The sequence below is a fragment of the Anser anser genome, assembly GCF_964211835.1.
Source record: "Anser anser genome assembly, chromosome: 6".
In the NCBI taxonomy this organism is placed as follows: domain Eukaryota; kingdom Metazoa; phylum Chordata; class Aves; order Anseriformes; family Anatidae; genus Anser; species Anser anser.
The window spans coordinates 27,649,299-27,676,469 of record NC_139726.1 but is presented as its reverse complement, the minus strand read 5'-3'; the positions used below and the strand labels follow the sequence as shown (position 1 = coordinate 27,676,469).

General features: G+C 49.1%; 1 protein-coding gene across 7 annotated transcripts in view; it reads left to right on the top strand.

Annotated features, from left to right (window-relative positions):
- Positions 1–2,056: 2,056 nt before the first annotated feature.
- KLF7 (KLF transcription factor 7) overlaps positions 2,057–27,171 on the top strand; it is a 57,147-nt gene continuing 32,032 nt past the window's right edge. Inside the window, exon 1 of one of the 7 annotated variants that reach the window (XM_083842321.1) lies at positions 2,057–2,299. In XM_083842321.1, coding sequence (XP_083698447.1) covers positions 2,198–2,299 — 102 coding nt within the window. In that variant the 5' untranslated portion in view covers positions 2,057–2,197. Of the gene's footprint in view, positions 2,402–2,586; positions 3,380–27,171 lie in introns of those variants that run through there. The other 6 variants (XM_083842316.1, XM_083842317.1, XM_083842320.1 and 3 more) reach the window with 6 other exon arrangements.

Below are 27,171 nucleotides of genomic sequence, written 5' to 3'. Positions count from 1 at the left end.
CTTAAGGAACAATGCTTTTAGAAGCTTTTTCTGAAACAGGTATTTCTTGTGTAAACCTCTGGGTACAGGAGCTGTGCTACAACACCCAGGTGCTGCTTCTTACCAGCTCTGACCACCTCAGATCAGTTCTCTCCTCCGTCTTCAAGGTGTCCCAGGAATGTGTCACTGTGCCAGCCCGAGGCATGCCTGGAATCGGTAACGACCGCCTGCAGGACCTTCAGCGGCACACGCTGCGCTGACCTTCCCTCTCGCCTTCCCGCTAACATGCGCATTTCCACTTCTGTGGGTGTACCGATGAGAACGATCAGTTTATTATTCACATCCAGTCTCACACCCGGCTCTTCTGCAAAGCTGAAGGTGGGCCTGCTGGAGACAACCGACAGCTCCCGAGGCGAAGGGTGAGAAGCAGGCGTTCCTCCCACGGCCGGCTGCAGGTGAGCTGCCCCCAGACCGCCCTGAGCCCTGGCCTAGGGGTCAAAACCATGCATTGACCGCCACCAGCTGCTTCTGTAACGCAAGTGTCCACACAAAAAGCATTTCTGCACAGCTGAGAACATTTACTTGAAAAAACAGCCTCTGACCAGTCTCTCCCAATTACTGTCTTCTGTAACAGTTCCATTTCCCTCTTCCCCACCACATTTTGACTCCCCAAATGAGGGTGTGGCTCTCACTCTATTTATATAAAACAACGTACGAGTGGTGTCACTCAACAGCACCTTGGAGGCTCTGTGGCCTGGTGCAGCCACAGCGTGGGCAGCAGGAGGCTTATTCTCAGAAGCCTTCTTCAAACGCAGCGTTCAAAATTGTTAACGTGGGCCCAGTCTTGGAAAAGGCAATTTGTCTTCATCACCAGGAAGGAAAACATACCATGAACTAATTAACGCTGATGAGTGGTGCTGCCTCATATTTTCACATCAATCCGGGCGGGACACCTGGGACGAGCCATGAGTGCAGTAGCAGCACTGCACCAATTTGCGCCAGCTGAGGCCAGGCACTCACCGGGCCGCGGGGGGAAGCAGCGGCGAGCACAGGCATCTTGGTCATGGGGAGCGGGGAGAGCGCGAAGCGACCCCTGTGAACCCCGATGGCCTGGCAGCACCTGCTGGGGGCACACCTGGCCCCGCGGGTGTTGGTAACGATGATGGGTGCCGGACCAGCAGCCTGGCGGCAGGATACGACCGTGGCCACAGGGTTGGTGGCACCACAGGGCAACGAAGACAGGGGATTTATGGCACTACCGAACCCATCTTTCAGACGGCCGCATGCTCCGTGCCCCCTCGGAACACAACGAGCCCAGCGCCACGGCAGCTTTGGGGGCACCACACGCCACAGCGACCACCTGAGGCCGCGCGGCCAGCCCCAACCACAACGCCAAGGGGGCAGCGTCCACGGCCCCTCACTGCTGAGGGCGCCCCACGCCGCGGAGCGCGGAGCCCCCGCTCCCGTCCTCCGCCGCCCGCCCCCGCCGCGCTCTGCCGCCGCCGCGCGCCCCGCCGCCCCCTTATATAGCGCCCTAAAAATAGCTCGCCGCGCGCCGCCCCGCCAGCCGCGGGCGGGAGGCGGGAGCCGCGCCGCCGCCCAATCCCAAGCCACGCCCCGCCCCTCTCCCCGCGATCCCGCGCCGCCATTGGGCGGCAGTGACTTCAGGCGCGCCTCGGCCCCGCCCCTCCCGCCCCGCCGTTTGCCTTACATGGTCACGCGCGGCCTGAGTGGGCCGCGAGCGGGGGCGGGGCGGGGCGGCGGGGGCGGGGCCTGCGCCTCCGAGGGAACGGGCGCGGGGGGGCGGGGGGGGGGATGCGGGCTCCCGACAATACGGGGGGGGGCGCGGGAGCGCGCATGGCCGCGGCGCGGGGCTGCGCGGCGGCGGGCACGAGCACGAGCCCCGGTGCGGCGGCCGCGGGGTGCTCGGTGCTCGGTGCGCGCCCGGCCCCCGGCGCTGCGGGTCCCCCTGCCTCCCTCCCTCCCTCCCTTCCCCCCCTTTCCTTTTATTTCCCCAAAGTGTGACTGAAACACAACAAAGCCCCGGGGCGGCCGGCTCCACCATCGGCCGCTTTTCCTCCTTTTTTTTTTTTTTTTTTTAATTTTAATTTTTTTTTTTTTATGCTCGAAACCAGCCCCCCCCCCCCCCCGCCCCCCCCCCAGCAGAGCGCACAAACACACACACGGGCAGAGAGCGGGGGCCGTGCTCAGCAGCAGCATGGATGTCCTGGCTAGTTACAGCATATTCCAGGAGCTGCAGCTTGTCCACGACACCGGCTACTTCTCAGCGTTGCCATCCCTGGAGGAGAACTGGCAGCAGGTGAATCCTTTGCATTGCTCGGGAGCCGCCGGGGCGCCCGGTGCCTCGCGGCCGCGTCTCCGCCGTCGTCTCAGTTCTTGTTCCTCGGTTCAGGGTTGGTCGGTTAGTATGGTTTTTTTGTCGGTGTTTTTTTTCTTTTCTTTTTTTTTTGGTTTTGTTATTATTTTTTTTTTCCGCGTGGGTAGACCGCCAGCTGCCTGGGTTTGCCCCCCCCCCCCCCCCCGAGCGGCACCTGGGGGCCGCTGACACCCGCTGGGGCTTCGCTTTTGTGAGCACCGCTCTCCTCATCTCGTTTTTCGGCTTAGGCTTATTTACTGTTTTCTTTCTGTTTGGTCTGTTAAGCGAGGCTGATCACTTCCAGCCAGTGCTGACAACCGGCGGAGATCGTCTTGTGTTCAGGTGTTTCTGTCACCAGAAACCGGGCAGAGGTGGCCAGGTGTGCGGGAGCGCCAGCGGAGGCTTTAGGCTGAATCCTCCGACCAGGGGGCGAATGATTTTTTTTTATTATTTTTCACGTTTTCCCTTTTTCTGGAAGGTGGGGAGAAGCGCACGCTGGCTGTACTGTCAGACAATGCCGCCTCAGGCTGGTGCCCATCAGCCCGCGTGCTCGGAGGCTCCGTAGGGTTAACGCGCAGGCAGAGCTGGGGGACTTCTGAAGGGGGAAATCCAGTACTGCCAACGCGTTAAAATGACGGTCGGTGAACAAATAACACCCGGGAGAAGAGTAGGTGACAGAAAGGAGCCATACAAACAAACCGTGTGCCCAAATGCCCAGACCCGCCAACAGCTCTCTGCTGGGATGCCGAGGGAAGCGACGCGCTCCCTCCCGGCCGCAGAGGCAGCGCTGGTTGCTGGTGTGGTTTTCTGGCAGAGGGGATCTGTAAACTGGCGTCTCTTTAAAAGAAAAACAAAACGTGCTGGCTGGTAAGAACAGGAGTGTGGCTGGAATGACATGTGGCGCGAGCGCGCTGCCCGGCCCCACGGCACTGTCACTTCGGGAACGAGGAGCCGCTGGGCTGCGTCTTGCAGGCACTCACGGGAGTCTTGGCTAGCGCAGGGGCAATGTGCGCTAGTTCTCCAGTAAGTGACAGCTTGGGACATTCATTTAATGCTCCTTGCCGGGGCAGAAAAGCAGACGGTCGCTCGGCGGGGGCTGTAGCTTTGTCATCCGCTGGACTGTGGCTGGGTCTTTAAAGGTTCGCCCTGGTAAAATTGTTTTGGCTCCAGCCTTGTGTGTGCACGCACACCTGTGAGAGGTTTACTGACTGCCGCGGTGTGAGCACGTTTGGGATTTCATTTGCGAAATAACCGATCCAACTTTGCTTTCTCCTCCAAGGGGGGTGGGGATGCTTTTTGTTATTAATATTCAGCTCGCACATCCATGGTGGTCACATCTGCTTTCCTTTTATAATTTTAACATGCTAATTAAACTGAAGAGGTTGATATAATTTCATTAAGGAAAATAATTTCATAGCATCGCTGTTGTTGGATCAGTTGCATATTAGTAACAGCCCAGGCAGTCCAAAGCGAGATAATCTGTTGACATAGCCAGCATGCTCTAGGCAGTACTGTGCGTGATACTCTGTCTCCTGCTGCCTTCTTTTATGTGTGGAAGAGCAGCAGCTTGGTTTATACCGTGCAACGTACCTACCCGAGCCCCCTCTTACTGACACAGAATTTAAACTTAACACTCTCCCGGTTAAACCCCACTGACTCTCCACATATGTTTGGAAAGGGAAAGTTGGAAATAAATTATTACGTTTTCCCTTATTTCCCCTCAGATCTTCCAACCAGTGCCCGATGTTTCATAATGCATCCTGTATTTGCAGTTTGATTTTCTCCCCTGTTGCTGCCCGGACCCTCCTTGCAGACAGCAGGGAGCCGACCCGGTGGATGAGTAGTGGGAGCAGCCGAAGTGGCTGCACAGAGCGTGCTGGCACGCGGGCTTGGCAGACCCACTGACACAGAGACCCTGATTTCAGCCTGCTGAACTGCTTGCAAACGTAGCCCAGTATTAGGGATTTGTTCACTTCAGGCAAACCGTAGCAACTTGGGGACACAGGGCACACATGTGTGCATGTGTGTATACCCGAAGGTATTCCTCAGAGCTGTCAGGGTGTGGGCAAGACCCTCGGGAAGACAGCTGGCAGGGCAGTTGCCAACCCCTGGGGGAAGCACTGGGGTAGGGAAGCAGCAGCTTTAATTCGGGGTGAAGGTGCTTGAAGGGGTCTCGCGTCCGCTCCCATGAAAACACCTGAGCTCCTTGGAGGCTCCAGAGCAGTGCTCCTGGCAGCAGCCAAGCAGTGTCCCCCAGAGAGTGCTTCAGAGTCTCTGAAATGGGGGAAGTAGTTGTGTGGGTCAAGAGCAGGCTTCCTTGTCTGGCTGTGAGCGCAAGTTCTTTGTGATAGCAGGCTGTCCGTCCTTGGTGGGGAGAGGCTGGCTCGTGCCAATTGCTGCTGCTAGGTTTGGGGGCTCTTGTGGTACCATAAATGATGCGATTGCCCTGCTGAAAATTGTAGAGTGCCTTGGGGTGAGTGAGCGTGTTGCCACAGGCCTGTCTGTCTTCCTCTTTTCCTGAGTCAGGACCACGCTTTTGTAGCTGCTGGCCGAGGACTACCCAGCTGGGGCAGTTGCTCATGTTTCCGATTGGGAAACAGCCATCACTCACAGAGGGCACTGACAGCACAGGCAGGTTGCTAAATGCTTGCGTGCGGTCAGCTGATCCTCTCTCCCTTTTTCCTTCCTACTACAAGAGAAATGTGAGCAAGTTTGGCATTTACGCTTTTACCAATCAGCACTGGAGTTGGATGAGAGCAGCCCAGCAATACGTGTAACACAAGTGGATTTGGGGGAGGAAGAGAGTCATCTCTTCTGTAGGTTTCCTTTTCAGGAGAAAAATACGAACAAAAGACCTCTCACTCCATCCTGGACGTAGTTTACGTAGTAAAAGTGGCAATACCTGGAGTGGAAGCTGGAACTGAATCCATGATGCATTTCATGTTATTTTTAAAGCACGTGTTGGTGGGCTTGGTTTTCAGGCAACAAAAGCTTAGCTTTGCTATGTCAGCTCTGAGTGTCCTCCTTCAGGTGAAGCGCTCTGGAGGTCGGGGGGTTTCTTCTTGGAGTGGAGAGGTCAGGATCTGATGAGTAGTCCACAGCACAGCTTCATCGGGAGGGAGAGAACTTTGTTTGGTCTTTTCCAGCAGCCTCGCGCAGCCATGGCACTACGAGAGATTAAAAAAAGGGGTGGGCTGGGCATTGAAAAATCCGGCGCTTGCTGTACGCCAGCTGGCTGGTGTCTCAGTATCTGTCTGCTTCTGCCTGGCGCTCCATCCTCGCCGTGCTGTGAACCACGTGGACTGCTTGCCGTCCCCACTGCTCTCCGTCCCCGCGAGCTTGCTCGGCGATTTATAACCTGCCCAGGGGAAATCCCAGCCCCTGTGTGGCTGCGGCCGTGCAGCGTGAGGAGCTGCGATCCCACGCGCGTTGCTCAGGGGTAGGTGTCTGACAGGGTGTCCCCGGGACTGGGAGTGGGCTGCAGGTAGATCAGCATGAGGCTGGGAGGTGCCTGGTGGCTCTGCCGAGGGCTGGTTTTGGGGGAGGTGGCTGCAGGGAGTGCAGCCCATGCAGCTGCACGTGGTCCCACTGTCAGCGTGCCACAGAGGAGCCGGGGCGAGAGCTGGCAGGGGCTGGGCTCGGGGCTTCAGCCTGTTCCTCGTGCTGGGCCCTCACGGCATCGTGTGAGGGGTCATCAGAAGATCAACAGCAGCGGGCATCTTCTGTAGTCAGATTTGTCTCTTCTAGGTGCGACACTTCAAACCGCCCCTGCTATCCCGTGCCCTTGGAGGGCTCTGTGTGTGCTCAGAGGTGTGATCAGGAGGCATCTGGGGGCTCTCCGCATTTTCTGTGGGGGCCGCAGGGCAGCCTCTAGCACAGCAATCCCTGTGTTGCCAGAGCACAGCAGCACCAGGAGGAGGTAGATGCACAGGGCCGCTGTGTGTGCAGCTGATTCAGCAGAAGTATAAAATCAGCAGGGTTTAAGTGTCACGCTCTGGCTTACACTAAAAGGCAGCCAGCCTTTCCCACACGTGTCACAGGGCAGAACAGTCCTCATTGGTGGCAATAGCCTTGTATCATTTGCTTGATAACCATTGCCTGATAACATTTCCTCTTGCCTTGGCTGACTCAGTTGCTCTCAGCTGCAGCAAGCCATGATCCTTCTAAGGGAGATGTGCATTTCCTGTAAAGCACAGGATCAAGGAAACCTTTGTTTTGCCCTTGACTCTGTGGTAGAACCTTTGTGTATTTTTAATCAGGTCTTCAGGCCTCATTTTACCCTCTTCTGAAATGACTGAGAACAGCAATACAGAGGCATGGTCTTTGTGGGGCTGGGCGGCTGAAATGACCCATCCTGGCCAAGGGCTTTGAGATCCCTGTGCAGTGTGGGAGCAGAGTATCCCAGGGTGACTGATCTGGTAGAACCCTTACATCTCAATGCTGACTTCTCTTTGGGAGACATTTTCAGGCCTATAGGAAAAATTTCCACTGCTACTGGAAAGGCATAAATCTCACTGGAGAACATTCCTGCCTGCCCATCGTCTCCATTGTTCTAGTTTAATGGCATAGTTGGCCACTACGTAAACTAAACCATCTCTTTTAATATTGCTATTTCATCTTGGTTCCAGTCACAGTGTAACACATTTCTTAAGTGCTTATAGTACATCATGCCTCTTGAGAATAACTTGCAGAAATGGTTGACTTCCAAGAACAGCCACATGTGTAATGCAGTGTATTTCAGACTCTGAGCACCAGTCCATTTACCCATGCAGGCACTCTACTTGCTCCATGTGCTGAAAGCAAGCTCTTTTCACACTATAGAAGGAGATGGGGAAAGAGAAAGTCAAACTGGAAACTGCTGCCTGTATTGTTTTGTGATTCCTTAATTGCAGAATCTGTTATAAATGATTAGTTCTTGGTGTTATGAAAGTGTGGAGCCCTGAAATCCATGTTGCAAATGTTAAAACAGCTGATTTTGTGTGTGATTTTTGTGTGTGGCAAGTGCTTTTGAAATAGGGTACATAGTTTTCAGCAATGCACAATCATAATGTGGGTATTAACTAGAAAATGCCTTCTTTTATTTGTTTGGGATGTTTTAACCTTCACACCCCCCAACACACCCATGTCTTTATATCCTATTAAATAGGCAGTGAATAGACTTCAGTAGGTTACATAAAAATTGTGATATATAGCAAGTCTGCAATGCGATACTTCCACGTGGAAATGGCAGAAGGTCTTCAGTACAATGCAGTAATTTCACACTTAAGCTTTCCCGGGTGGGGGAACAATATATTTTTTTCTGGATAATGTCATGTTTTTGAGGCCTTGCCAAATGACTTTCCACTGAGAAGCATCGTCTCCATTCTGCACTGGGACACGTTATAGGGAAGCAAGAAGGAAGCTGTTTGACTCTGTAGCTGCACATGCACAACCGTGATTGCAATTGTTCGTATAAAACAAAGGGGTTTTGCTCACCGGCTGAGCAACATTGGCATTCAGTATGTGAAGTGTAATAGTATACCTCACACCAAGTTCGTCACATCCTTCAGAGGGGAAAAAACACTGGAGGATATTGATCATCACACTCAAAATGTCATAAAAAATCATTTGTGGGTATTGTAATTGGTGGGAGTTTTCCTATTTGATGGTAAAGCTGAATTCTGGAGAGTTAATAAAGTGTTTTCAAGAGTGGTGCTAAGTCCCTCTTATTTTCCTTTCTGTTTCTCGACACTCAGGTGCCTCCTGCCCATTCTCATACGTATTCATCTACAACACCCCACTACTTCCAAACTCCTGGCATCGCTCATGAGCTGTGAGTGGCCATTTCTGTGGTTTCTTTCAGGTTCAAGTCGCAGGGATAGCCCATCTCTGATTCCCCCTCCCCACAGGTCTTCTTTGTACTGTGCGTGACTGCTTCTGACATGGTCCAGACGAGTCTGGATTCACTTGTACTGCCGGGTTCAGCTGATTCTGCAGCGAACAAACAAAGCAAACCTGCCAGGGAAAGAGCCTCCCTCCCTCCTAAATGTTGCTGGGTAGAGAACAGGTTTGGAGCCTAGATCTTACAAAGGTAGATTCCCCAGCTTGATGCTGGTGTATTTAAGACCATCCCAGTTTTCTTCTCTTGACTTCGATCTCAATAGGCAGTACATGTGTTTGAGTGACAGAGTTTGGTACTCTCTCGGCTGTGTCTCCTTCCCAGCGTTGCCACTTTGAGTTCAAAAATCGCGTGCCTTGTTCCCAAAACACTGAGATGGTTTTTAAAGTCACAGGCCTTTGTTAAGGCTTTTCTGTCCTTTCTACCTTTCTTGTTTCCAAGCCACTGAAGGGTTGTCTTGTTGTCCTTTATTCTTAAAAACAAAAAAGGTGGGCTTTCCAGCAGTTACTTGATTCCTGCAGCATTAAGAAAGCGCTGCTATTGTATAAGCTGGAGAGCTGGCTGGAGTACGGAGAGGTGTGCGCATGTCAGAAGGAGCCCGCTCGTCCCTGTGCCAGCCGGGCTGTGTTTGCACCCCTGGCCTGGCAGCAGCTGGTGAGGACGGCTGCGTGTCCGCTCGCGCTGGGGCTGCCTGGCGCAGCAGGGGCCACGTCTCTGTTCCCTGCTGAGAGGAAATCGCCTCGGCCTTTGTGCTCCAGGGCAGTGAGACAGCTTGGATTGCATCAGGACCTTTCCAAGCCTTTCCTTCTCGGCTCTTCAGTCACGAGATCGGCTGGTAGCTCTTCCTTTCACCTGCTGGTGCTGTGAGGATCGGTGTCGGGGCTCGGGACCTAGGGCAGGGGGACAGGCAGTGCCGCAGGCCTGGGCCATGCGGGCAGGCCCTGAAAGCGCAGGACGGCTCCCACCCTGGGTGCCCTCCACGAGTGCGGGGTTGGCTCTGTGAAATAATGAAAATAAAGAGCCAAAAGGTGAGCTTGAACCCCTTCCTGAGGTCTGCCTTGCCTTTGAGACAGCCTGTGTGTAGCACAACTTTGACCCCAGCTCTGAGTTTATAGAAAACAGGTCAAACAGGGTGTAGAAAACTCGGTCAGGAAGTCCAGGATTTATTTATTTTTAATGGTTTTTACTGTGTTGGCAGAGTGCTCTGATGCTCTTAATTGTTTTCAAGCAGGTACCCTCTCTCTCTTTGTTCTCACACATGAAGGATCCTTTCCAATTCAGAGCGATTCCGCTCAGTGCAACTGTGCATTCCTCACACGTGTTGTTGTTTAGAGAACCATTAAGATGCATGTGGTATACTTTACAACGTACACTAAAGAGTCTGAGTCACTTAAGCATAAACGGCGTATTAATGCTTGCTGAAGGTCCTGCAGACGTACGCATTTAAGTGTCATAATGGTTTTGAACACGGGGCTTATAGACCGTGTCTGACACGTCCTAATCCTGTTGGTTATTTCCCAGTGCTGTGGACCTGCGTGCAAAGCCAGGGCTTAAATCATACGGGGGGTGTCAACAGCTCCTGCTCGGCAAGGGGTAGAGAAATAGCCGGTGACAGAGGTGAGCTTGGGAGACAATGTGATTGACGGGGGGGCACACAAAGGAGAAGGACACCGGCTTGTGAGAGGCTTTTCTGCGAGGTTCCAATTAGTGTCCTGATTTACAAATCCTGCCCTTAAATCTGCAGCCTCCCAAGGTCAGTTTTAAAGGGACGTGGCATAGGGTTGACGTTTGACTGTGATGAAGGTTTGTAAATCAACATGTTCTGACAGAAACTGCAATCAGTGGAATTATCTCCATCTATATAATTAAAAGAAACAAAACAAGGCATAAACAGGGTTTGCATTTTTTGGACAGGATCATCTTGCCCACCTGCTGTCTGTGCAGCTCTTGCACTGCAGCATTCTTCCCGTGCATCTGAAATAAAGCGAAGTGAGAGCAACTGTTTGGACTGTGCGGTGAGGAAAAGGCATGCGGCATGACAAGTAAATTAGATTTGAAAAATGCTTTCACTACTAATAGGCTACTATGCTGCTAGGCATTTGGTTTTAATCCCGATTTTTCAGTGGGCAAACTTCGTTTTCAAGCATAAGGAGAGCTCTTGGGTTTGCAAACGTTTGCGATTTGTACCCCTTGCTGACTTGTCTTGACTCCAGCCCAGGAGGGGAACCGGCATCGTGCCGAGTCGCTTTGTGCTGCTGGGGATGAAGTAGGGGCCTGCCTTTAATTGCCTGCCGTTATTCTCCACCAGGGCTGGATGGAAAACAAAGGTTCCAGTGAGCAAAGGCCACAGTGAAAGTGTTCGGTAGGTGGAAGAGTAGAAGAGGAGAGAGCTGCTCCTGTCTGCCTGCTTTTTATACTCAAAATGGACATTGGCCACATCGCAGCTCCTAGGTGTGCTGTGAGAGACCCAGGTTTGGATCACTTTCCTGCTTGATTTCAGGTCTGTCCTTCTAGATTACATCTTGGGTGTGTGAAACTTTAGTTGATTGTGTGGTGCTTCCAAAATCAATACATTCCAATAAAACACTTTAGATTAAACAAAAATGATTTTTTTTTTTGACTGGAGATTGTTTAGTAGAAATGTTTCAACCAGGTCTGTTTTCTAGAGGCTTCCCTCAGGGCCGGGCCTTGTTTCTGGTGTGAGAGACTTGGTTTGACTGGCACCTTCGCCTTTGTTGTCCTGCGTCCCTAAAGCTTGATTCATTTTCCCCAGCTAGTATCAGTTTGGCTAGTAAAAGATACCTAGACTCGTTGCAGCCCGTGACTTGTGAGCACTGCAGCCACAACACCTCATGGTGCCGTAAGCAATATCTGACCACTTCTGGTCCGTAACCCAGGGGCTGCTCTCCCTCCCCATGCAAGTCTGGCAAGGCGTGCAGGTGCATGAGATGCATAAGAGCAGTGCATTCACGTGCCTCCATCGGCTCCTCACAGCTGCTGGTCGCTTTTCTCCCTCCTCAGCTCCACTTGTCCGGGACCACTCACAAACACTGCTGGCGAGGTGCCGTGCCATCGTCTTGGTGAGGAGTCTGTGCTCGCCCTGCCTTGGCACCTCTGGCCCACGTCTGGCTGTGAGGTGCCTCGTGTCCCAGGGTGCAGGGTGGGGTGGGTGGCTCAGGGGCTTTCATCTTTACCTGTGGCTGCACAGTGCTTTAAAGGGTGACAACTCCGCAGAGCTCGCTGCCTGCTTTGAACTAGTGAAAATAATCCTTCATAATCCTGGTTTGGGTGTTGTGTTTTTTTTTTTTCTTTTCTTTTGGCTTCCCATGTCAGTCTGGAAAATTTATGCTGCTCTGAAGGAAACATTCCACTCATCTGCAAGCTACTACAGCTGCTGTGTGAGTAATAAAGTATGAAAGGGAGGAAGGGAGAAGGGAGAAGAAAGATGGGACCTGGTGTTTCATATGGAAAGCATCAGGCCAGAAGTGGCTTTGTTTCCGACACGTGGACAGTGGAGAGGCTGCATTTGCTGCTCAATGGAAAATCTGTGCCAGTGAAAAGAAACCTCCCTCATTAGTGAGTGACTAGATCAGATGGGGAGGAACTTCAGTGTCTCTAGCTTTTATTTTTAAATTTGTCTGCATTTCAAAATAATAAGGGAGAAACAAGGGCACTGGACTGACTGACAGAGATTACAACCAGTTTGAGCAGAATAGCTCTTTTCCGTCTCCATCTGAGATGCTCTCCCAGCCACAGACAGCCCTCCCCCAGCTGTTCATAAACTGTGCCAGCACCTCCAAATAGTTGTGAACATCTGAGAGTTGCTGTACATCAGGCAAGGTGCATGTTGTTTTTATTTGGTTTTGGTTTGTGATCTTTTGGGATAGTATAATAGCATGTTTGTAGGCTTTCCTGCACAATCAAGGAAAACAGAAGCTTGCTTTTGGTGTTGAGAAAGGTGCTCTTGATGTAACCAGAAGCCTCTGAGTGTTGTGGCTTTAAGAAACACATGAAAGCAGGGGGGTTGCAGTCAAATATTGGGAGGAAGGGGTGTTTCTGTCTGGTCAGACCAGAGGAAGGAGGCACTTAGAGTGTCAGAGGTCTCTGCTATCTTGAAAGATGAAGTAGATTGCTGTAGATTGTAAAGTGCTGGCATGACCCGGTGAAAGGGATTGTAAGGTGCTTCTGTTGCAAGTCTGAGAATTTTAGAGTAAGTGGATGTCACCTGGTGTAGTACAAGCACAGCCTAGGGTGGTTTCCACCTACATATCGTAGGAAAACCTGATCGTCCAAGAGTTGAGTGCCTGTTCAACAGGACACTGAGTGGTTACCCTAGGTTGAAGACTCCTCTTCACTGGGACTGTCTTACATGGATTATCTCCATGTAGTGGGAGCTAGATCAGCTGCAAGGCCTTGAAATTTGGCATTTGGTTTGAGCAATCTGTGACTCTCGTCAGATGTACTACTATGATAAAATGGGAGTTTCTTTTTGCTTTCCATTTCTTTATGTTTAAGTGGAAAAGATCAAGGAAACCTTTGATATCCATTTCTGAACTGGTTTTTCTCTCTGTAAAAGGGAAGAATAGCATCCCCATCACACGGGGAAGTGCAGATCAGTCGGTGAGTCAGATCCTGGGCTGATGCAGACTGATGCAGATCTGCCAAAGTCACAGTGGTGATATGCGGATTTACGCTGGCCCAGTGTCTACAAAGTCACTTGACACCTTAGAGGAGAATGGTCTATACAAATCCCAAATATTGTCAGGATGTGGAATAAATACCAGGATGTGGGCAAAAAACAGCACACCCATTTTAATGATTTGATTAAAACAATATTGCTGCTCTATGGCTCTCATAAATGTGCTTCCAATGGTGTCAGGGGAGGAGATGGTCTCAAGTGCTGTAACGAGAGGGTGCGTTTTTTAAAATGTTGCGCAATAGGCTGCTAAGTCGTGCTCTGACCATATCGGCTGAGTTCTGTTTTGTAGTGAGCATGGCCTGAGGCATTGTATAAATGCCGTTTCTCCCCCCACCTTCAGCTAATAAATAATGGAAACTCTACCGGAAATAAATTTTCTTTCCATGAAAGAGTGGGAGGTCTTGAGTGGCTCTCTATAAAACAAAGGATGTAGCATGGTTTGTTTGCTTTGGTTTTTCAAATGAAGAAAACGTGGGGGTGGGAAGGGAAGAGATGTTTCTAAGCTCTAAACGTGCTCTGTGCAACGCTGCAAGGTAGTGTGGGCACTGCTTCCCCCAGAACCGTGGATACCCACCCGCCTGTGAAACGAAGACAGATGAGAGAGGTCTCCGAGCAGTCTCAGTGCATGGGAAGACAGAAGGACCCTGCTCCAATTTACCCTCAGGCTCTCATATTCAGCAGTGGAAACCAACCTGAAAGTGGGTGTAAATGAGCGTCTGGAGGAGCCTTTTGTGCAATTCCATGGGCAGTTTCTTCCAGGGGTCAGATAAATGAGCAGAATGGTCTTTTTGACCTTAAAATCAGCTTCTGTAAGTAAATCCACTTCAAGGCCTTCTTGTACACGTGAGTCTGGGCTGAAGGAAGGCCCCGTGTGCGCCCGTTTCCAGAACCCATCGCGCATGTGCACTGTGCCAGGTCGGAGGAGAGGCCGGGTTTGTGGAGCTGGCGGCTTCCTCCCGGCTGGCTGGAATCTGAAGCAAAGCTGTGTCATCTTGTGTCGTGTCATGGACAGCCTCTGGGGCCGGAGTCTGACTGCAGCTTGGCCTCCGAGGTTGAGAAGGGTCGCAGGAGGGCCTCTGTTCAGCAGGGGGATGCGACTGGCTAATTTTGAAGGCAAATGAGGTTTGAGAGCAGGGTGCACATGATGAAAAGGCATTTTCAGCCACTGCCTTCATCCAGCAACAATAAACTGTGCATATAAGCAGATCTGGTCCAGTGCTAATGTCTGAATTTCTGAATTGCTAATTAGCAGTTCTGCTAATTCAGAAATTGCTAATTCAGAAATTAGCACAGAAAAAAAAATGCTGTTAGATCATCAAATTCTTTTGCTCAGGTGCCATTTCTTACTGTATGCCTCAGTGGAGCCTTCTGCTCTCATTGGAAATCCACCTAGCACGAGGACCTGGAAGCCTTGAAAACATGTGCTAAAACCTCTTTAAGGGGAAGAATATCTGAAAGCTTTTTTTTTTTTTTTCTTACCTGAATCTAATTCCTCACACTCCTGTATTCTCTCTTGTCTTTATGAGGACCTCCATTGCTTTGTTTGAGTTTATCCAATTCATAGCTGCGTAATGTGATGCTTTTTCCCATCTTTATTAACTCTTTCAAGGATTTGTATCTAACTGTGAAACGAGACCCCTGCTCATTGACTGGAGATTATAATACTGACTGTGGAGCAGACATGATAAATAGGAACAAATGTGCATGTCCCTTTCAATTTTGTCATACTTTCCATCTTCGTGTTCCCTCCAGTTTTCCTATATATCAGATGCTAAGAATGTATCCCCAAAACCACAGTGGTCTTCTCTGTGTTTTATCTGCTCAAGGTCTCTTTTCAGCCTGACTGGATCTCTGCTTTGTATTTAGTGTGCATGCTGTGTTGCTATTTTTTCCATAAATGCATTAATTTGTCTTTCTTCGAATTCAGTCTCAAGGATTTAATTTCTGCCCCTGTGTGGATTTCTTTATATACTGCCTCTCTCTGCTGGCACGACAAAAAAACTTTAGCATTTACTCCTTAAGCCCTTTTCCCTGCTTTTCTTCACAATGAAAGCTTTTTATCAGTTTTCTTAGTTTTCTGATTTGTTTTTATTAAGCATGTTTTTATACTGGGGACTGTGATCCATCAAAGTAAACGGAAACAAAAAAATGAGGCCAAGTTTTTGTTTGTTTGCTTAAGGAAACAGATCAGAACTTAAGTGGGATGAAGTCAAAACGGCGCTGGTGATTTGATGTGATGGTAGCTGATTCAGAATCAGCTGGCTGTTGACAGCAGGTAGTGGAAAACCTCAGCATTTGAGGAGTCTAAAAACAAATACAGCCACGGGGCTGAAAATTGCATGGTGATAGTAGTGACGGGAAGAGTAGTGTTGCTGTGAGTTGCTGTCCTTTGTTCAGAAAACAGCATCCATGTGCTGCTGACTGTTGAAGACCAAAGTTTTTCTTCATCACAGCTCATTTGAAACAGCGCCTTGAATTTCCGTGCCCGCCCAGCACACCTCTGTCCTTCCCTTCAGCACCCTTGTGCAGATGCCACAGCAGAGGAAGGATGGCGGCGTCGGTGCGCGGGGAGCATGGAAGGCACCATCGGGAGCATAAATCCTGCTGGCTGTTGACGTGGGCTAGCCCTGAGAAGCCGTGGATGTGTTTCTGGGCTCTGTTTACCACTAAGAACCATTCCAGCATTTCCCCGGGCTCGCTGCACCGCCCCGAAGCCTGCAACACGGGAGCCTGGAACGGCACCGGCACCGTTTCCACCTCGCCCTGTGGCCGTGTTGCTGAGTCAGTGATGGGCAGGCAGCTCGGCGTCGTCCCAAGGCTGCTGGAAGCGATGGAAATAATTCCCCGGGATCCAAGCGGGTTCTGGACCAGGCCCAAGAGAGGCAGGACCGGTACGTCCTGGCCCCGCTGCCTTGCAGGAGGATTTGAGGAAGCCGCTAGCGTAAGGCAGAGGAGCCTGCCTGAGCTGGGGGCAGGCGTTCCCTGCTGTGAACTGCGGGACTCGGTGTGAGCTTGGTTGGTCAGCCTGCACGCTGCACCCTCCTGCTCTGCGTGTCTGCTTTGCTGCCTTTAACCATCGCCGCTCCTTTGAGGTGGCTTGGGCTGCTTGCAAGAGGAGGCTTGCAAAGGAATAGTCTCCTGGTGTTTCGGAAGATGCGTCGTCCCCTTTCCTTCCTGCGCAGGAGGAAAGCTGCTTGCCCCATGCGGTGTCTGCTGGGGTTGTAACAAAATAGTGGGGCCTCACTAAATAGTAATGAGCTGCACAGCTGGTTGAGGGCAGCAGAGCTGTGCTGGTTTATGCTGGGTTGTGCCTCTGTGAAAACTGTTCACAAAAACTGTAGTCTTCTCCTCTACATTCAGCAAGCCTTTAAGAGAGATTGTCTTTGAAGAGCTTCAGGCAATACAAAGTAACATCATAATCAATGCTGCTGCTAGGCTGGCCAAAGAAATAAAATCATCCTGTGGGGTAGTAACCATTTTTTTTCTTTCCAGAAGTGCACATACCAGGTGTACAAAACTGGGTCTCTAGTCGTGTGTGGGAATTAGCAGCTTTCTCAAGCACAGATGCGGTAGCAAACAGTGCACAGGTCCTGCTGTGAGCATCTTTTAGGCATGCTTGTGTGGAGCACAAGGACTATAAAGAAATGTGTTCTGTACAATGTGCTGTTGCAGATGTTCTCGCAGACCGGCATGTAAAAAGCTAAATGTTTTACCAAAAATTAGGGAGTAAAAATGAAGGAAGGACCTGCTACAATGAGGTACCACGTAGGATCATCCTTATGACTTGATGGTGTGCTTGCACTCAGTGGTCCACATTGTGGGTGTATTCTTCAATTTAATAGCTTCCTGGTGGAGCTGAAAACAGAGGGATATGCAGAAAATCTGCTCTCCGTCCAGGCACTAATCAATACTAAAGTCTAAGTTCAGAGATAAAATATGAATAAGAAAACGTTGGTAAAGCGGTACTCCTTGTGCGTACCTGTATTTCAATACTAGGGAGCAACAGTGAGGAAGGACTTTCTCCTTTAACCACTGTGCCAGTGGATTTGTGTAGTCTGGGGCAGCAAAATCCCCTAGCTGTACCCTGGTGAGTCACAGACCTGACACCTGCAGTCTTGCAAGTCTTGCAAAGTTGCCTTTTTGAGGCTCAGATTTTCCAAGAGCAGTGACAGAGCTGTTTCAGCAGAGCAAAATACATATACTTTCATCCAACACCCAGCGTTTTAGAGCATTCAGACATCTGATGTGATGGCCGAGCTTTGGACAGACAGGATGCTTCACAGCCGCTGCCCATGGAGAGCAGGGAGCTGTAGCGTGCCCGTTTTACGGGCTGGGAATCTGGGACACCCCAGCGCCCAGTTGTCACAGAGAGGGAGCCGAGAGCGGAGCCTGGAAAGGATACCCGTTCCCTGATCTCCATTTTAATTAAATTCTTTTTGCAATTGTCTTCCCTGGCAGTTTAACTGGTGGAATGTGGTCTAGCAGAGGAATTTTTGGCTGCAGATTTGACAGGAGTATTTTTCTGGGCCAGATCCTCGCTTAGTGTAAATGCAGATAACTCCACTAGCTACGATTACAGCACTAGCGATTTACTCCTCCCTCTGAGAATCTGGCCCTGGTTTGCAGACAGTGGGCAGTGTCATATAATTTGTTCTTTTTAATTTTAGTCTGTCTAGACACTTTTACAGCACCCCTTTCTGAGAGAACTCGGTGCCAGCAGCTCTGGAGCAGCACCGCACTTCTCTGGTGAGAGGAGCTTGGTAAACACAGTGTGGAGACAGTGCGGGGTGCTCAGGCTCAGCATTTCACCTTCCTTCTGTAGGATTTAGCTTTGGTCTTCGTGCTTTTGTGTTGGAGAGGTGGCAGAGGGGAATCGTGGAAGGATTTCTCCCCTATGGAGGGGGAGTGAGTCTGTCATTCCCCTACCTCCTTTTCTTTTTTTTTTTTTTATTCTACGTCCAAGCTGAGTGCCGGAGAAAGACGTCTGGTGCAGATGCAGCAGTTCTGGGGTGGTTTTTCTTTCCAGCAGTAGATGAAACCTTCTTTCTGCGGGCAAGAAGGCCTTTCTCCTGGCTTTAAAGGCCATTTGCTGGTCCTCCATGCATCACCTGGGGTGGTGCAGGGCAGACCGCAGGCTCCTCGTGCGGCAGGCACAGGGCCCGGCTTTGACAAGAGCCTCACATACGCTGGCCGTGGTTAAGCAGATGATTAGCTAGGACTGTTTTTCTTCCCCTTCCATTCTCCTGCCAATTCCTGAGCTACTCGGCGGGATTGTCTGTAAACTCCGTTTGCGAGGAGCCAAACAGAAGGGCCACGGCTCTGACCGGGGCTTGGCAGCAGTAGCAATATATATATATATATATGTACACCCTTTTACTACCATCCCTTCTATGTGAATCCAAATGCACTTAGCTCAACCCCTAATCCTCGTAATATTTTTACAAGATTTGCTATTCGTAAAGTCCCACCTTCTGCAGTCACATTATTGTTAGCTGCCTGCATTTATGTGCCTGTCCCCAGCCCACAAAAGGAAGGGGCTTCATGGCTGCAGAAAGAAAGCCTGAAGGCAGAGATCCTAAAGCAATTAGAAGCAAAATCTCTTCAAAAAAAAAACAGCACATAATGCACATGATATTTATGGGTTTCCACCTGAGCGTGATCAATACTAATGAAGCAGAGCTCTCCCAAAAAAGCAGCTTGCACGGGAACGGGGAAGAGATTCTTTGTGCAGCCTGAGGATATGGAGAGACACGGCTCCCCTGTGAGCTGCTGCAGGAGTTTGCACCCCTTCCCCCACGCTCGGCAGAGCCTGGAACATACGACTGGCCACGTGCAAGGTATCGCAGTGTTAATAACGCCGCTGTATTGATCAAATCGGGCTGCTTTGTCCCCAGGGACATCTGGGGGGATTTGTTCAGGCTCTTAAGGCTGTGCCTCCTAAAGAGCATTTTCCAGTCCTTTCACTAGGCGAAGGGTGTGCTGTGCTTTCTGTCCCAGGCAGCAGGAGCTATGCTTTCAAAAGATTTCATGGTGTCCCACCACCTACTGCCTCTATCTTTTCTGCTCTCACGGCTTCCACCTTATTCCCACACAGAACTGGCCGTGTCTCAAGCTTAATGTGCAGCAAGGTCCGATTTTCTGCCCTTGGAGAGCTCCTCAAGGCTGTAAGCGCCGCTGGCTGCTGGAATGTGGATAAACACAGGGTTACGGGAACAGGAGAGGCTTCCTCTTTGCTTAGAAAGTGAGCAAAACATCGGTAAGAAAGCGGCAGAGAAGGAAAACATGTGCAGGGTGGTTTTGTTTCCCTCCCTCCGCCTCCAGGCTGATATTCATGACCTTGTTAAAAAGATCGGTCTGCTTCAGAGACTGCACGTGGTCATTTTTAAGTGTAGGGAGAAACCAAATGTGGCTTTTATTTTTCCATCTGATAAATTGCCAATTGCAGGTTTTACTTACAGAACACTCTGAGTAGTCTGAGGAGAACACGATCACCTTGATATTATATTTATGAGTAAAAATGGTATGAGGCAAAGAAAGCTCTTAGCTTGCATGTAAAGACGACTTTTAATGCAGTTTTTGCTTCCAGGAGTGCATTGTTAGTTGTGGTGGGGAAGGGACACATTAGCAGTCTTCGCAGGAGGACTGAAGTGCCTCGGGGGACGCTCAGAGGCTTGCAGGGTCAATTTGACTTCATGCTTCTTTGACAGATGTCGAGCGCTCGGCGCTGCAGTGATGGGAGATCTGCAGAGCAGGGGTACCTGTGGTCTTGGCAGGGAAGGGTTAGAGATGTAAAATGGAGGAAATCCTGCTAAGCCTTGCTCTTGCGATGGGGAGCAGTATTTGGGATGTTCACGCTGCCCTCCGGAACATGTCTGCGTGTTGCTACTCGCTGTGTTGACTTCTGCAGGGACGGAGGATGGCAACAGTCAGGAGTCGTGCCTGAAATATTGTTCTCTGAACATGTAGGCTGCCGGCAGCACCAGCTAGAGCTAAAGCAGCCCATTTTGGGCCTGTTTCTTTCCCTTTCTGAGTCTTGGTTCCTGGACTGCCGGGACTGAAGCAGATCCCTCCAGCAGCTACCAGCACCAGGGATTTTGGCTCTCGCTCCGGCTCTGATATCATTGCAACTGCCTGGGAAGCGGAGCCGGTGGGAGGAGAAGCGGCAGAGGGCTCCCAAGGAATGTTCCCCACGAGGCAGAGGCTCGGCCTGCGGTCTCTTGTGCTGCTCCTCCTTGCCCAGCATAAAGGTTACCTTTGTATGTTTATAACCAAAATAAAATTGCAGCTCCTGAAAGCTGTAATTTGTACTTGGGGGAACATAATGTTTGTGTTTAGCTGTTGCAGGGATTCTGCCATAGCAGAGTGACAGAGGTCTGAAAGTGTTTGGGCTGACGATAGCTGGCAACAGACCCCGCCTTTGGGGGCTACTAAAAACAGCTTTACTTGAGCAATATTGGAGATAAACAGAATGACAGGGAGAATTGGTTGTACCATGAGGAAGAGGACGCTGCTGCTGCAGCAGGAGAGGCTGTCGTTCAGTGGCAGAGCACGTGTTCCTGCTCTTCCCCTTCCCACAGCGCCAGCCAAGGGAGCCTGGCCGTGGTCTTCCAGGCCATGACAGTGGAGACTTCCATCCCATCTCCGAAAGACAATAGAGGGAAGGTGGGGTATGTGGCCAGCACACAAAAGCAGGCTTATCGCAGGAGGCTTAAATAGATGTGAAGAAGGAAAATCAGGGAAAATAGGACACTTAAGGTAAACTAACTGATTTTTTTAAATGTCTGAGTGGGAAATAAGCCAGGTAACATCCACTGTTGGGATTATAATGACTACAATGTGTTTTCTTTCTTCCTTGTTGGTAAACGGGTTATGTTTGTTTCCTTTCTGGAGATGGGTGAGGGACCAGAGCTCCCTGCAGCGTGTTTGGTACTGAGTTGGAGCCATGTGTGGTGGCTTAGTCAGTAAGGCTCCAGTGCTGCGAACGTGTCATCTTCCAGTTCCCAGCATCATCAGCAGAGACTTTTTTGTCTTGGACAAAGGCACAGTGTCGGGTTTCATCCGACTTACTCTAATAGGATACTTGAGGATGGGGCTGGGAAGCCAAAGGCCTCATAAGGGCCTCTCAGCAGAGTGGCTGCTGGAAGCCTTGTGGCATTGTCAGCAGAGAGATGCCGGATGCTCTCAGCTCCAGAAGGTGGTGCTGAGTGTTGTGCTCAGGGACATACCTGGAATTAATCTGGGAACTCTCCCAATTAATTTGAGGGGGACCGGTGCCAGCAAAAACTTGAGACAGGGTCTGGCGGTCTTGCACAGTATTCTCCAATACGTTTCCAGGGAAGTTTTGCCAGGAGAAAGAGTAGGTTTAAGAGAGAGCATGAAAAGGGGCAGTGCCTTGCCTTGCCAGCTAAGCTCCTGCCAAAGTGAAGAGTGTTGCTGAGGAGGTGCAGCGTGAAGGAACAAGGGAAGGAGAAGGTGCTGGTGGGAGAGTAGAGACTGAGAAGAAGAGCCTCTGGGAGGTCCTTGTGTCAGACAGCTGCTTCGTCACAGCACCCAGCCTCTGCTTTTCACCAGCCTGCTTGTGGTAACACAGTACCACCCTCTGGGACTGGCGGTACTGTAAGTCTCTGCGGACTTGGGATTCGGCAGGTATCCATACAGGGCATTTCTGTGAAGGGTGTCATGATGGCTTATGGTATATTAGATCCTGTAATGAACTACAAAGTCTCACAGGAAAGTCTTGAATTGACCATGGCTGCTTGGATGCTGGGAAGTTGTTTTATCTTCCAGGAATACCAAGACATTGCATTCCTTCTAGGCTATTTTCTGGCTGCTACTGCTATTAATAACTTTGTCCTGAAATAGCACTTTCATATTGCAGCATATTAAAATCCATAACAACTGGGTGGGTGTCCACAGTCAACAGACTGAAGAAAGCGAGCCAGAACGAGAGCCTTGCTGGTGTAAGTCGGCTCACAGAGGTGTGCTGGCTCTCAGCAGCCGCTGATCGGACCTGCTGAGCTTTGCCAAGTCCACAAACAGCAGGGCTCTTGGTGGCATCTCCCGGCTGTCCATCCCGTGCTGCAGCTGCTAGCCCTACGGCCTGCTGCAAACCTCTCTGACGCAGGTATGGTCTCCTTCCTTCCACAGGGAGGAAGCAGAGCCTGCTCTAGGTCTGACAGCGCACCTTGAGTTGCTGATGATATCCACAAAAGGCCCTGCCATGTCTCCTTTTTGTTTCATCTGATGCATTTTTGCGATGCAGATCTCCTCAGATGCCTGTGGCCAGCTGCCTGTGTTGCTGCTGAGTGGATAGGCCAATGCTGGCAGGATCTTTTCCAATGTGCTCCAGCAAATTGCCTTAAAAGAGAACTGTGCTGCTTTTATCGGGGTGTGTGGCAGCCCAAGTGCACTGCCTGTGAGATTTGAGGCTGGTTCTAAATCCCTGATGGCTAAAGTTTTGGAACAAATGCCTTGGTAGTGAGTGTAGGAAATAAAAGCAATGGAAAAACACCCTTGGCGGTGATGGAGCACCCTTTAGAGGGCACCTGCTTTTGAGTGAGAGGCAAGTTTACCTGCAGTGGGATGTTCAAGCATGAAGACTGTTGTTTCTGCACACTGATGATGAAAACTCTGGTACAGAAGTGGTAGTGAGCTTGTGAGTACCTCCAAATACACTGCTGGCCAACTTAAGAAGGAGAGAGAGAAAAAAAAAAACAACAACAAGCATCAGGATGTCTGAAGATGGTGGTGTTTTTAAATTCTTCCCATTTTTCCATTTGGGTCACATTGTTCCTAATAAAGTAGACAAGATTTGTAATATAAAATAACCGTCTCCAGCCGTCAAAGAACATGTCAAATTCTGCTTCACGTAAGCCAGAGTTAAATGGCGCTAATCAAGAGCAGAATTTCATGGAGTTTGAGTGTTGGCAAGGTCCTCAGCTGATGTAAACAGGAACAATGAAATCAGTGCTGCTCTGTGCTGATTTACCCCAGCTGAGAATCCGGTTGTGCTTCCATCGCTTTGTTTCTGGTCTGAGGTTTTTTCTCAGTGTGACAGTGAAACTTGAGGCTGCTGTCTTCTCTTTTCCTTGCCCAGACTGGCATATTTATCACAGCAGCACATGCATCTTCTTGTTCTTGTAAGATAACACATTGCCCAAATGATTTAAAAAAAGAAAAAAGCAACAAATGGCTTTTTGTAAAAGTGATCAAACAGTTGCTGTGCTCCCATTAAAAGTGTAAATTTCTGCCAAGCAGCCCACTGCTCCCTGCATGGCTTGAGGCAGACTTTGGTCCTATATGTTTATTATGGTTTAGAAGTGCTTTAGTATGCTCTTTTATTCTTTTATTCTTTTTTTGTTCTGACCTTATTCTACAACATATTCCCCTCCTTCAGCCTGCTTCCTGTTTCCCAGACAGGTCCCCACCTCTTCCTCCCCGCAGCCAAAAATAATACAAAAGGGAACAGACAAAAGGTTTTTTGAGCCATGAGATGTGATAGTGAATGGGCATCATGTGCAGAGTAGGTTCAGTAGTCCCAGCAGACACATACTGATCATACAAAGTTAAGGTGAGGGACGGCACGTATTTGGGTTAGGAATTCAATGTTGTGCACACTCTTGTTTAATATGCTTTTAGGTCAGAGCAGAGGTGACTCACAACCCAGAAATCCCTCTTACGAAACGTACCGTATATCGAGTGTAGCGATGACACCTCTTCTTCAGATTTGACTTAATTGTGAAGAATTGTGCTTGTGAATATGTTGTTGCTTGAGCCTGTGTACACATTTGTGTCAGCTGCTGAGGAGGAAATGTTAAGCTATCTGTGATGTTAATGAAACATCTCTAACTAGTACATTTTTTCATTCATGATCCAATCCGGAGTAATTACAAGGGATCCAGTTCTGCTGTGTAACCCAACCGCAATACTTCATAGGGATGAATCTTAATTGAGGATCAAGACCTAAAATATTGCTCTACTTTGTACGTTTCACAGCCGTCAGCATTTGCTTTTGCATATCCATTTCCTGTGAGAAGTTTACCACACTCTGGGGCATGCTTTGAACCTGATCCTTTGATTTCAGTGGGAGCTAGAACTGGCAATTCAAGGAGCTAATTGTCCCGTTTTGCTATTTATAATGCTAAATTAAAGCTGCTTCCAAACGGGACAGCAACAGGTTAAGTACATACTTGATGAAGTTTAGAGGAAAGTTAGCAGTGAGGGACACTAGCCAACTCACTCAAAGCCATCCAAGGTTGTTATACAAATAAATGATCTCTTCAGAAAGATTTTGAAACACACTTAGGTTATTCTTTATTCTATTCTATTACGTTATTATTATAATTTCTCAAATGGTTTTTGTATGGCTACCTGTGGTGTGGACTGCATGGCAGCAGACAGTGCATGCGCTGATGTGTAAGCACACATGGGTTTTATCGTATTTTGATACTAGCACAATGGACTGCCTCCACTTTTGAATTCTTGATTTGGCCGTCCTTAATCCTTTGCTGATGCTATTTTTTGTTGTTGTGACTGGTTGCAGATATTTTTTTCTATCTTTATTAAACAGTCAAAAAACAATAAAAGCTCTCCAAAGCCCTGGTTGAGTGTTTGCAGATTTCTTTCATCCATTTTTTTATCTAGATGCCTATCAAATTCAGCCATGCTTAGCTGCAGTCCTTTGTTCAGTCTCTCACAACCAGCACACTGAAACTCTCTATGCTTAGAGCCCAAATACCACGGATTTTTAGTGAACAAATATAGCTTGTCCATTTCCAAAAATAATTGTTAGATACGATTTGTTTCATTGTCACTGAGTTTGGCAACAGATCTTGATTCTGACTCCTTGGGTAGAGTTACAGGTTACTCTGTTTGAGACATTTGTTTCACTACCATTTATGCTGGTGAAAATCGCTAATTTATGGCAAAAGTGGGTTTGATCCTTTGAGCTTCAGAGGCTGATCAAAGCCTTTGATAACCCTGGTTACACCATGCCCCAGAGCAACAGGAAAATGGCTTGTGTTTATGTGGAGGTGGTGATTCTGCTCTGTCAGTAAATCTGCAGACTTTTTACATTAAACTGTATCTTTACCGAATGTGGTTGAGGCTCCTGACTTCAGCATCTTTTATGTGCTGAAGAAAAAGGCTGTGAAGAACATGCAGGGAGAAGGCTGTCTGGGTCGTGATATGGGAGCATTCTTTGGGAGTGCTTTTGTGCATGAATAATAGTGAATGGCTTGGTTTGGCTAAATACATTTCCTTAAAAGTTGGTTATTTGTGCTGACACCAAGAGGAAAAAATGGACGTGGGTCATAATTATATTGAAGAATTTTGCAAACAGAGCCTTGGGTCGTGCGTAGCATATTCACCAGAAATCATAGAGTTCAGAGGCTTGCCTGGCCCAGACTCTGCTGGCTGCTGAGACTCAGCCAGTGTTAGAGAGGACGAGCCTGTCAGCTCGAGCATATGGTGAAGTTACCACAGGAAAACCAGGCTTTGCGTGTCAGCTGATCTTTGCTGACCATGTGCGTGCCTGCTTTTTGCTCTTGGCAAGAGCCTGTTGGGTAGCTGAGTGTACAGTTAACTTGGGTTTGCCTTGTATATACGGGGGAACATGCATGCAGATATTTGCTGTGAGTTAGCTGTCAGCAAGTGGCTTACTGTTGTACCTGGTTTTAGCTGTCTTTTTCTTAATGAACTATATAATGTGGGTAGGATGTGCCGGCACATTACTAGGAGCTTTGTCTTAAATCCTTTGCAATAGAAATTATTTGCTATTGCCTGCCTGCAACTTTTTCTTACTACTCATTCATTTCAGACTGCGGTTTCCCCATTTTCCCAAGTGTATTTAGCAAAACTACTTATTTTAATACTAAAATTCCGTTTATTTTATGCTGTCCCAAATGTTAAGCTTCTGATGTGCTGCAGCTTTTGACAACTAGCAACTGCCCAGTAAAGGTTGCCAAGAGGAAAAGCTGGAGGTTTTGGCAGCTGGCTGGGAACAGATGACAATCTTGGAATAGATGGACAAGAATATTGGGGTTTGTTGTTGTTCAGGAAGTAATGAAGGATTTCGGCAGTGGGAGGAAGATACATCTTTCAAGCCTTGCTTTAGGGTTAAGGACAAAAATGGCATGACATTCCAGGGAAGGCAGGTGAGTTTTGGTCCTCTTACTCCTCTGAACGTCAGGGCTGCCCCACAGTATCGTGTTCCATATCTGGAAACCAAAATGCAAGTGGCGCTGTAGCTCAGAGCTTTTGCTGTCCTGCTGAAGAATGACAGACTGACACCAGATGCTGGACTTGGAAGCAACCCATCGTAGTTTGGTCTGAGTGAACCATGGTGACACTCACCTTAGAATGATTCTTTTGGGGTGCTTTCAGGTTGGGGAAATTTTCTCTTCCTTTGCAATCTTGAGACTTTCACAGTTATTTCATGTTATGGATGAGGCCCCTTTTTTATGTGCCAGTGGAAAGTGATGGGGTCATGATGGAGGCTGGAATTTCACCTCAGCTATTGCATGTATAATTCTGCTTCGCTCATTTCAGTTTTGCTGCTCAGAGAATCCTTTCAAGTCTTGTAAACAGAACTGGTAGATCAGACCTGCTTGTCAACCACATTTGACATTTTCATTCGCTGTCACAGCCTGATCTAAGTATCCAACTTCTTAATTAGGTTTTGGATAACTTCCAAGATCGGTGCTTGATGTCCCATTTTATCTGCAGTAAAATGGCACTTAGAAGTAACTAGCACTTCCAGATAAGAACTTCCCGATGTCTGCTGGAAAAATTCAAAATCAAGATGTTATAAAATACTTCAGCATCAATAAAACAGAGAAACCCACTGAACATGTTGATTAGGTGTCTTCTCCAGCTGACCTCAAATCATTTTAAGTGCTGGGGCTTTGTTTTACCCTTGACAGAACTTTGCTGTCACCACGCTGTTCTGTCTTCAGCTCTGCAAAATGCCCAGGAGGTTGAGTACTGTAAAGACTTTCTGCTGGCTGCAGTTAGGTGAGTGCTAACCTCTGCTGAGAATGGTACACATGTGTCACGTCTTACTCTCAGAGGCATACACTGTGTTTCTCTTCTGCTGTATTTCCTAACAAGTAGAGCAGTGTTGCAGTTGTTGTCATGAAGTGTCTGAAGGATCTGGTCTTGCATGTGGAAGTGTCATGGTGGATTCTACTGCTCTACACGCCCCAGAGGCCTGAGGAGGGGAATGAAGAGATGCCATGG